We start from the raw sequence: 12,051 nt of genomic DNA on the forward strand, positions 1-12,051 counted from the left end.
AGAAAAGTTTCTAATGCATAAATACTATTAAAAGTATTAAGTAAATGCCAAACAATAATTCAAAGCCTAAAACAAAGTCTTAGTAAGTTTTACCCGCAAAGTTCAGGAGCAGAAAACTAATAAGAAATGCTGGAAACTGGCAACATTTCCTTTGCACTTTCTATTGTTTTTTCCCTGGCACTCGCACTCGCACTCTTCCTACTCCATCTTGTTCCCTGATCCTTTAGGGTATTTGAACTTTCCTTTTTGTTTCTCATGCTCGGGACTCGGTTCTTGGTCTCGGGGCATTATTAGCTTTCCCAGACATTTGCTGGCCCCTCACATCGTTAGGCACATCCTTACATAGTTTTTATTATGCCACATGCCACATGTCCTATGATCCCAGCCCACAGTCCTCCCCCCGCAATGGTAATCCTAATGTGGCAGTCATCTTCCTGCCCGCTGTCTACCGCCTGCTGCATATGCATGCGACACATTTTGTTTGGCCTTTGCTTTGGCAATAAAAATATCTTTCTTGCATTGTACTTTTGCTATCTTTTCTATCTTTTGCCAGCCTTCAGAGTCGCTGCTCTCTCTCTCTCTCTCTCCGACCACTCTCTTTCAGCCACACTCTCTTCCCTGCCCCTTTCCATCGCTGCTTTCCAATGTTTAGTCTGGCTATTGTTCCCCTTCTGTTGTGGGCCGTCTACTGTTTAGCCATATTCCATTTGTTGTTGGCACAGCCAAGTTACGAGCTGGCTTTACATCTCAAAGGGGGGCCAACACACAGGACAGACACAAAACACAACAATGGACTTGGCCATGGACTGAAAAGTCCTGAAAAGTTTGCTTATGCACGATGTTTTTTTTTCCTAGAGTACCTTTTAGTTTTAGGTGTGTTAGGATATGTTGTCTTTTTGAGTGAGTTTCTAACGAAAGAACGAATTTCTTTTCAATTGAATTATATTTAGCAGTGTGAATATAAAATAAATGTTAAAAGTTGATTCAACAGATAGACTAATGGAGTTTCCTCTGAATAAGCCACTTCTATTGTCAATAAGACATGACAAGTACTCCTACAAGTAAATGAAATGGGTCTTAAGAGATCTTGAAACATTCATTCCAATCTGGGGAATTCAAAGCAGTATAAGTCCATTAAGACACAAGTTTCAAGGGAATTCTTTTCGAAATTTGTAGGGTAATCTTTAAACATATTATAAGTACATTTAGGTATCTTTTAGTCTACTCTAAACTCTTAGATGGTTTTCTATTATTGCCCTTGCCTTTGATTTTCTTTTGGTTTTCCCTGTTATTCTTTTTCTGCTTTAGGCTCAGGATTTGGCTTGGCTTTGGCTTTAGGCTTTCGGACAATAAACTGAAAAACTTGTTACGGGAAAATGGCCGTGCGGGCGGGCAAAAGTGCAAATGTCAGTGTCACTGTGGAAAGTCCTCTCTGGCCATGGCTTACAGTACTCGTACGAGTAGATATGCCACTCGCTTATCACACACCCAACCTTGACAGAGGCTCCCCTGTGTGTTTGTGTGTCTGGCATATATGAACCTGCTCTATAGTTCCTTCTCTTCGCAATTTTGCTCTATTTTGAATTGAAAACTACGAGTGAAACTTAGTTACAGGACAAAATGTCAGTCATTTCTTTCGTTTACTAATTAATTTATAGTCGACTCCTCCTTATAGTCGTTCCCCTCGCATACAAACCTTGGCATAGTCCCTCGTCAGGATGCCATTGATGTTGTCACAGGATCCTTGATAGCTCACGCAGCGAGCCAACATTTTGCCGTGTAGAAACGAAAGGGTTTCCCCTGATTGATGGAGTTGATAATTTTCTTTCCTTTCCTTTTTTTGTTGTTTACACTTTTACGCACATTTTCTTGATAAGATTTTTCCTCTTTTTTCTTACACTTTTTTATACATTTTGTTGATTTCTTTTAGTTGTTTTTTTTACTGCTTTATAAGAAAATTATATGGCAACGGCTGGGTTGGGTTTTCTCATGGATTTTAGAACTGAATTTAATTAAAGGAAATATAAAGAGAAGGTTGAAAGAGAACTAAGAAAGGCTTTGTTCTTATTTTAACTGGAAACAGATATTTTTAAATTCAGGAAATATTTAAAATAGAAAAATATTGTAAGCGAATTTAAGCAAAGCTCTTCGAGAGCAGGATGATGAGAATCACATTAAACATACAAGAAACCATTCCGAAAGGATTTTAAACACGGGAAACTTTGGAGCTTTCTATTAAAGAAGTCCCAACCCCCAACTCCAACAGACCACATCACAATCTAAAAACCCAACTCATTCGCCATGAATAAGTACACTGGTCCGTACACTTATCACACATTATGCACCTTTCAGCCGCAGCGCCACAAAACCCTCTCCTTCTGGTGCCTCTCCCCTTTTTTCTCCCACGGCTTTGCGATTTTCATAAATATAAAATTACAGCCCCAACGGATGGCCCACATTTTGTATGCTTTGCTTCATTATTGTTAGTAATTTTCTTCTTTTTTTTTTGCGCGAGCAAAAGACCCATTAAAATGTCAATTATGATAAAGTTTTATTGAAACGCCACACGGCGCTGAAAGGGCATTAAAGCTTATCAGCAGGGAACAAGAATGAACCCCAGAAGAAGGCCCGAAGAGGAGACCCACAGAGAGAGGTCCTTGAGGGCAATAATAATACCCACTAAAAAACATTAGGCAATGCTTTTTCACTTTCACCCTTTTTAAAAGGCATACCCTTCTCCACCGATATTCTGTTTTTCGGGGCCCCTAAAACCGTTTCCTTTCTGACAGTGCTTTGCCTTCCTTTTACATTTTCCCCCTTTTTTTCGTGAGGTTTTCGTGTTGAAAATCACACGCCCACTTGGGCAAACTAATTGAAAATGGAAAGTGCCACAAACACCTCTACGGAAATGGGTTTTTCGTGGAAGCTTATGCATAATTGGAGCCAACGTCCGACACCCTTGTCAGCGACAATTCAGAATCCGTTTAGAGTAGAACTTTGCCATTGGCCAAACAATTTTGTTGGCCTGTTAAAGTTTCTAGTTTTTTTCGTTGGGGGTTGACAAATCGTTCAGGAAATCAATTTTTGTGTGCGCTGCAAGTATGAAAAAGGTCAAAACAGTAGCCCCATTTACCAAATGAAATAAAAAGGGGGCAAACCCTTAAGAAAACCCCATAGTCCGTTTCTCAGACACGCCCTTATCTTACATGGGTAAATGTCATTCGAAGGGTAGCTACTTTTCCGACGGGATCTTTGGCCTTCAGGACTACGCTTGTACCTTCCATTTTTCGTTCTTCGTTCGTTACTTTTCGCTTCTTGTGGAAAATGTCAGTGGAAATGTCACAAAAATAAAAGTAATGCTGATAAAAATTTTATAGCTTGTCAGAAAATGTGCGCAAAAACAAAAAACACACACAGGAAACCGGAAAAATAAAGGCCCTCAAGGGGGAGAGCCAGCCAATGTTTCTGTTCTGTTCTTTATCAAAAAGATGTCGCGACTTTTTGGGTACTTTAGTTTATTGGAATTTGCATGCCACATGCCACATTCATGGCACATGCAGAGAGCTAGCAACGGGGGGCAGGGTGGGGATGGTGTCGGTTCTGTATTGCTCCTCAAAATTTATGTTAAATCGAAGTGCCTGTAAATATTGTCTGCTGCTGGCTGTTAAATAACTCCATTGATGTGTGTGTGTGTGCTGTTCGCCTGTCTGTGTGTCTTTCTGTCTGTTTGTCTGTCTGCCTTTGTGGCAGCGCACGTGCTCGCTCGTTAAGTTTATCTGCCAGTTAACAGTTAACTGTCGGCTTTAAGCTGCTTTACGGCAAAAGCCTCTTCTCTCCCGAAAGCGTAGTCAGGTGTAAAAGCTGCCCTGAATGAACAATAATAATAATCTCTATATGGTTTGAGCTTCGAAGCAATGCTTTTTGTACAGTGCGTTTCATAGACAGTGAACGGAGAGATGTGAAATATATGTAGGTATGATTTATTTGATTTAAACGGTGGCTCTGGAGTGAGAACCCATATTTTCCCATTTTTCGGTTTAATTATATTTAAAGAATTTAGTCGATAATTACTTTCGGCAATCCATTCGATAATTCTTAGACTTTTCATTCTGTTCTCATCGACATAAATCGATAAATTTCTTCACTTTCTTAAATTTCCTATAAATTACTTTTAAAATTACCTTCTCTTTTGCCTTACAACTAGGAAACGCACTGTATTTATCCTTATTCATCATTCTATAATATTGGGAATAGCTCAGAAAATATGTTTGCCCTGCCCAAACCCAATCGATAGCCAGCACCAATGGCAACCTGTTGTCAGCCGCCAGCTTCTGCTTTGATAATGGAGCTCTTCCAAAATGTTCTCCCCCAATGTTAGGGTGGCATACCACCCTTAGCTATTGGTTGTCTTTTGTGGCACATCATCCTCACTCTAACCTCATTATATTTTATTGTATTATCGACTTTTATCGCATATTTGACCCAGCAGTTGGCCCCCGAAAAATCTACTCCCCCAGTCTATCTGCTGTCACCTGAAATTCAATTTGGGGACAAAAAGAACCTCAAAGCCTCAAAGAAGAAATCAAATCACAGGACGATTGACATTTGAAAGTAATGTCAAAACAATCTTGGACACCTTTTCCACGACAAAGCACAGAGAGGATGAAAATGTAAGATGGAAAGAGAACTCCACTGATTGAGCAAATGATGTGTTGATGTGCCCAATCAACTGAGTTTTCATATCAAAGAAAATTCAGTTTCTATCTCTATCTCTCTCTTGACAGCATCATTGAGTTGTCAAGAGAGTAGAAATGGGGGCAAAGTGCACAAAATATGACATCATTTCAGGCCGAAAGGTCAATCGCTTGAACCGAGACATAAATGTGTCTTTAAAAAGGAAAAACTATAAATAAATTCTCTTTAAAGAGTGCTGCAATCACTGGAAACACAGTCCATAAACTGTTTGTGTGTTTATTTATTTGAATAGACTATAAAAAACAACATTTATGAGTTTGTTTTAGTGTTTTTATGGTACACAAACGGATTGGTTCAATTGAGTTCGAGTAAATAAGACAATTAGGTGAAGTTTAAAGTGCATAACATATTTACTCGAGTTAAAGAATATTTTGTCATATTCCAATCAATAATCATTTCATAGTCTTATTTTGCCACTCTTCCTATCCCACATTTCAATTTAGGTTTCTCCCACATGCTCCTAAATATCGTGGGCATTCCTACTGCCATTTCGACTCTTAACATTTGACCCCCGATCATCCCAAACATCTCAAAACGGACCCCCGTGCATCGCTAATTCGGGCACTTAGCCTTGCCTCAGCTGTGGGGCCCACCAAGGACCCCACCCTGCATATCCAATTGCCATAAAAGTGCCGCCGGCACTTCCTCACAGTTCCACAAAACAGCGAGCAAAAAAAATGCCAAAAGTTTGGTCGAAACTTGCGGCATGATATATATTTTTGTGTATTTTTTGTTACATATTTATTCGCCTGAAAAGTTGTTCCTTTTATTTGTGGCATCTTTTAGTTGATGAGTCGACGGCTGGGGGCGATGGGGAGGACTCTGACAACTGGGTCGCATATACATTTTTGATGAGCTGTCATTATTAAAAGCCCCTCCCCACCCCCTCCCTGCGGAAAAGCTAAACGAAGGGGAGGGATATTTTTATTCGTTTGTCTCCGCCTAGAAATATTTATTTATATATTCAATTTTATTTATGTGACAGATGACACGACAGAATACAGTCGAAAAACTTTTACTTTTCTACTCCTAAGATTTGCTTTTCCTTTTCTGCTTATCAGCAGAAATAATTTACGACAAAAACTTTTATTATTTATGCCCCGCATTGTCTTTTGTTTTTCCTTTATTTTGCATTGAGTTTTGGTCTAGTTTTTCCACCCGCCCATCAGTTGTGTCACAGAAAATTGTTGGCAATTAGGGAATGAAAAGCCAAAATAAAATAATAACAACAGTTTCAGTGCTATTCGATTGTATACCGAGAGAACCTCTTTCGTCTTTCGATTCTGCGTGGGCTTTTCCTATAATCATTTTCCCTCCATTTCATTCACTTACGACACACCTACGCACACACGCCTCCTCCTAGCGAGGGGGTTGTCTGAGTCTCGGAGGGGGGCGTGAAGGGTGTATTTTGTTGGCGCAGACAAGGGTCTAGTTTATTGGCCTTTAGATGCGATAAAGTGTGGTGGGAAATGGGTCGTTGGTGGAGGTCTTTAGAGAGCTTTTTATTGGGCTTTAAGTGAGTTCTTTATAAAATATGAATATAAAGAAACAATAAGGCTGACAAAAGACTTTCATAAAGATAGTTTGTCCAGTTTATGAGACTTTATGAAAGATAATTATTTTGTTTTAGACAGCGGAAAGAATTTATTTCAATTTTTTTTTTCTTTTTAAATGAAACTAAAAAAAGCGGGTCTTAAACGAGAAAAAGAAATCGATTCTTTCATACTTTTCCTCTTAATTTCCTCCTTAATTTCTTAACTATTCAACACATTGACCTATGAGCAGGACTTGTAACTTATGACCCCTTATGACACATTTTGCTGGTAATTTTCCTGACCATTTACCTGCCTAGTGGCTGTTCAATGGCAGCCATGGTCTTATGCAAACATTAAACTAATTGCTGAATGCATCAATTGCTTGCCTAATTTTGCATAAAATGTGTAAAAGAAAAACATGACCATAGTGGAGTGAGAGAGAGAGAACGCCATTGAAAAGGCTCACTGAATGGTTGACCACAGAAAGGAGGGTGGAACCAAAAGAGAGCAGGAGCAGGAGAAAGGAGGAAAAAAGCAGTAGCAGTGGAAGGCTGGAGAAGCAGGGGAAACAGCAGGGAGTAGCAGGGTGTAGCAGAAATAGAGTGAAAAGCAAGCAGCACTAGAGGGAGCGAATCATCAGGGCAGGGAAGTGACCGCACCACAGAGTCAACCGCAGGATATACACACACGATGACCAGCAGGACGACGAGGACTAGGCATGGCATGGCATCTGCGGCAAAGTCAATGGGATATATGGGCCATTGAACACAGATGTGACCCCGACAGAGCGAGAGGAGGCAGCGAGAGCTCATGGCTCATGGAGTGTGCAAAACAATTGCAGCAACCCTCGAGGGAACGCAAAAGACCCCAAATCGATATAAAACTCCCTCCAAAAATAGCACACAACAAAACCCCTAAAAACCTCTCAAATTTCACCTAAAAATTCACATAAAACACACAAAAAAATTAGTAAATAAAAAACCCCAAAAAATGGAGGTATAACCCTACAAATTCAATTTTGAAAATGGCCTAAATGGCGCACAGCTTTTTGACCCAAAAACTTGCAGGCAGAAAAAATATTTTTAATTATGTTTTCAATTAATAATGCGGCAGCAAAACAAGAAACCAAAAAATTTGATGAAAACAACACAAATAAGGAACAAAATAAGCAAGAATGGCCAAAAAATGATGAGAAAATTTAAAACTTTTTCGCGTTAATTTAATTACCGTCAAAAAAAGAGGTCGTGGTGGCAGGGGTAGGCTTTAACTCCTAATTATTATGCCACACGAAATGGAGCAGAAATGGTGCGCCGACACCGGCGACACTGAGGTTAACAGCTGTTAACGGCATGGCGTGTTTCAAGCCTTGAGCTTAACAGCCATGAGGCATGAGGCTCCAATGGAGGCATGTGGCATGAGTCACCTGCAATTGACGTTTAATGGTGTGGAACACCCCTTTAAGGCACATTACGCATACGCAACGAGGCGCCACCGCCGCCGCTGCTTTTGCCACAAGCAAAACCTTTTCCCTAAATGAAAGCACAACAAGGTGCAAAGTTTCTCCCTCACGAAAATTGGTGGCCGGGACGGGAGGATACTGAAACAATCAAAGTTTGCCAGGAGACGCCACGGGGCAGCGCACCCTCCTTTTTAACAGCTTGTTTTTACGTTGAATTTCGAGTTTAAAACAGCCTTGCAACATGGCGGGGCATGAAAATCAAAGCCCCAGCCGTCGTAATGTGAAAAGAGCCCTCCTCCCATGCAAAAAGAAAACAAGTCGAAAGGAGAGAAACTGTTGCCTAATGGCTTCATTGCTGATGCCTGAGAATAACAACACAAAAGGGGTCGGTTTCTGATTTCATTTTGGGGCAAAGAGGCGCAGTACGGATGTGTAGCTGATTCACAGTTTCCCTCGTAATTTTCAGGTTTTATGTGCTGTGGGGATCACCATAAGAAAAATCATAAATAATTAGGGATTGGACATAGCCTTTTAAACGAGATCTTGTGGTTCAATAATGATAATGCTGAATGCGGAGGAATGGGGAATAAAAGGGGAAGAAGTTGACTAAGCAGAAATCCAAAAAGGAAAATAAATATAAGTAGTAAAAAACACGAAAAAGGAGATTTTTTAAAGAACATTTGCTCAAGTAAGATTCCAAATTTTAGAAACATTTTAAATGTTGTAATTTTTAAAGGTTTTATTTAATTGAGTTTGATTTCATTTGATGTTTTAATTTAATTTAGTTTTTTTATTGGTTTTTTATTTAGCTTCTAATTCAATTTGTTTTTTATTTAACACTTAATTTAATTTCTTACTATTTCAATTCATGTTTCTTAGGGATACAATTTCTCTGCTCCTTTATTTTATTTTATTTTTTTTAATATTTGTTTGGTTACAAATTGTGAATAATTTTATTTAAATTTTTTATAATTTTTCAGATTTTTTATATTTTCTTAACGCTTTTTCACCTTTTCACAGCACATTCAACAGATTTTAATGGACCTTTTAAGCACTTCAAGCAAACCAATTTATCATTAAAACATTATTAAAAAAAACTTATAAATTCAATTAAATTTTCAACATAATTTAATAGAAAAACCACCACACAGGCGTCTCGCGTACTCCGTAAAATGATTAATTATTGGGTTGCAATGTCATTTAAGAGAACATAAATTTGATTAAATCATTATATTCCAATGATGCTTGTCAGCATTTACCTCCTGCCCCCTAGAAGCATTTTCCACCCCGGCAGGCACTATGTTTTTCTTTTATTTACACTTAATTAACTGCATTTTCCGCGTGGCACCATAAATTTCACTTGATTAAACCATTTGGGGGCACTACTTTTTCCGAAATGGAAAGCCAATGAACGATGCGGCAATTAATTCATTAAGAATACAAAAACACAGAAGCCAAATCAAATAGAAAGCGTTAGCGGGAAAACGGGGCACGCTTTTCAATTCTATTTTCAGTGTGTTCAGAACAAAAAGTTCTTCCCGATACCCATCGAAACGCGACGCTTCTGCGATCAACAACAAAATGAGACTGCGGGAAAATCCCAAAAGAGAGAAACAGAGAGAAGGAATGAGAGATCTCTAGAGAGGGAGCGCTCCCGTTGGCTCCTCTTTTGGGGGAAAATCTATTTTTGGCTGTGAAAAGCCAGCAACATTTTCGTAGCAACATTTTCGTGGCTGTCTTTGAGGCATACGAATACGATTTATACCAAAAATAAATGCATGTAAAACGGAAATGTTTTTATATGTGGCTATGGGCCGCCTGGATTAAGCGATCCACAGAGCGCGATAGAGATAGAGAGAGCAGTGAAAGGAGGAGCAAATGGGGGGAAAAACTGAGAAAAAATTCAATTACTCGAACCATTTGGTAACAAAATATAAAGGCTACCTTAAGGAATATCGAAGCTTTTGATACTCTTTGGAAATTTATTAGTTCTGATGTGGAGAAGGGAAGAAACTTACAGAAAATATTTATTTTTCCATAATTTTGAATTTTAAATAATCAATCAAGAATCAACAGTGATAAACTGGGAACTGTTAAGTCTGATCCATTCAGAGTCTTAAATGCTGGCATTTCTCTCCCATACAAACCTCTTCTCAAAGTCAAAGAACCCTCCATTGCAATGGGCATGGGCATGGAAAATCTCGTATTTAAATTACAAAATAAACAATTAGATTTTCAGTTAAAAGTAAGTGAATGAAAGGCACAGCTTTTAGTCCCCAACACACACACTCACACAAATGCCAACTGTAGAGGGGGCAGAAGGGAAAAAACTGAAAGAAAAATATTCATGAGGAAAATGATGCCGCTATCCAATCTGCGTTGAAGGGAAAGGGTAGAATATTCTATAGAGAATGGTTGGAAGCACTGCCTCTCTTTACAATACTTTATACAATATCACTCAAGATGAACAAGTTTTCAGTTTCGCTTACAGCAGAAGGGAGAGTAGAAGTAGCTGTAGCAGCAAGAGCCAGCATCTGCAGTAATATCTGCGAAAAGAATGAAACTGAAAGCAGAACTGGAGTGGTGGGGGCACTGCCAATGCAAATAAGTCAAGTCAAAATTAATTTACATTTTACAACAGCAACGACATCCATCAGCAGCAGCCACAGCAGCAGCAGGAAAATACAACAAAATATTGACTTAGGAAAATACAAGAAATAAGATACCCCAAAAAAATAGGCCACACAAACCCCTTGCATATTTTCTGGGTGGATGTTCCCAAAAGAACCGAGAAATTGATGGTCCTGTAGTCAAACGAGGAGGAAAAGACGTATAAAAATTGGAGAACAAGAGTCGCAAGAGTGAAGGAGCAGTGGAAGTGTTCCAATAACTAGAAAATACTGTCAGATTTACCCCAGCAATTCTTTATACAAAAGTGCAAAAGAGCAGCTCCCTTACCATACTATGGAAGTCATTCAGAGTTCTTAAAGTTCCATCAACTTTAACTAGAAAAAACTGGCAAAAGAAACCACCAAAAATGTCCCAAACAGCAGCGAAATTTCACAATTCTTTCCAGCACTTTTTACCAAACAGTTCTTAAAGTTTTGCCCAACTCAAGAGACTTTTACCCCCCACTGCTACGTTGGCCCGTGTTTTCCTTTCAATTTTCTGTTTAGTCGACTGTCAAGTCAGTGGAAAATTAGAGTGGAAAATTAGCGCCCTGTGTAACCGTTTTGGATGGAAGCATGGAAAAAAAAAACTACTACAAGTTTTCTCCAACTTGTGGCTGTTGTTTCTCCTCGTCATGCAACAATTTTTGCAGCCACAGAACATGCAAAGTCATGGCTTCACACACACACATAAACACTAGAGGGCACGTATATTAGTCATGCTAGTGGCGGCTTATCAAGTGGCTGGTGGTAGAGGTAGAGGTGTGACTGATGGCAGGAAAGGGGTTCACTCTTTGACAAAAAAAAGTGCACTCAAAGTACAGTCGTGGAGCTAAGAAGACAATGGTGGCAGGAATTTTGAGGCAGGGGAAGTTATCTGCTAGTTAGACAGTGGTGATCCAAAAAAACCCTCTTGCCTTCTACACTGACGGCATAAAGTACTGGTTATGCCTTATACAGACACACTTCCACTTGTCCGCCGTCTAAAGTTTATCGATGAGAACGTTTTAATGGGGGAAATTCACCTTGCCAGCGTCGTACCCCGTACTCCATTCAACGCCAGTAAGCCCCAGCCAATGCATCACAATATATATCTAAATAAATGTAAAAATGTGCACTCTTTAAGCCACCTCATGGCCCAAAGTATAGCTCCCCAGGAAGCTCAAACTCTCCACTAGCAACGATATGAATACGTACACCATACCTCCCCAGGAACCATTCTGAATCCATGGCGCATTCCTCCCTAGAATCATGACTTATTCCGCTCAGAGTCCCTTCCCCTTTTCCACGTTCTCCATCCAGAAAAAAACCATACCCCTCTCGCAACTTTTATGCTAGTGCCACACGCTATTTTTATAAACAGTTTTGCCAGTTGACAAGCGCCAAGAGTCGTGAAGGGACAAACACACACACGACATTGAACCATAGCACACGGGCACTAGGGAACACAGAATGGAGCAGCAGAGTCGGGTGGTTGGGGGCTTCCCCCTGCGATAACATGGCAACTAAGTGGCTGGCTCCTCCACAGGAAAAGGGCGGGCGGAGTCCCTCTATTCCTGGCTTGTTAGTTGTTTTTTGCATACTTCTTCCCCTTTCTCCTCATTTTTTTTTTTTTTTTTTTGTGGCCAAAGTC

General features: G+C 39.7%; 1 protein-coding gene across 10 annotated transcripts in view; it reads right to left on the bottom strand.

The window, feature by feature from the left end:
• Positions 1–12,051, bottom strand: part of LOC117901252 (protein sickie) — a 203,087-nt gene that overhangs the window by 140,367 nt on the left and 50,669 nt on the right. The window contains exon 1 of one of the 10 annotated variants that reach the window (XM_034811938.1): positions 1,697–1,805. The exons of 7 other annotated variants lie outside the window; for them this stretch is intronic. In XM_034811938.1, the coding sequence (XP_034667829.1) occupies positions 1,697–1,771 (75 nt within the window). In that variant the 5' untranslated portion in view covers positions 1,772–1,805. Of the gene's footprint in view, positions 1–1,696; positions 1,806–12,051 lie in introns of those variants that run through there. 2 more of the 10 variants (XM_034811941.1, XM_034811939.1) reach the window with 2 other exon arrangements.

The sequence above is a fragment of the Drosophila subobscura genome, chromosome U (genome assembly GCF_008121235.1).
Source record: "Drosophila subobscura isolate 14011-0131.10 chromosome U, UCBerk_Dsub_1.0, whole genome shotgun sequence".
Taxonomy (NCBI): domain Eukaryota; kingdom Metazoa; phylum Arthropoda; class Insecta; order Diptera; family Drosophilidae; genus Drosophila; species Drosophila subobscura.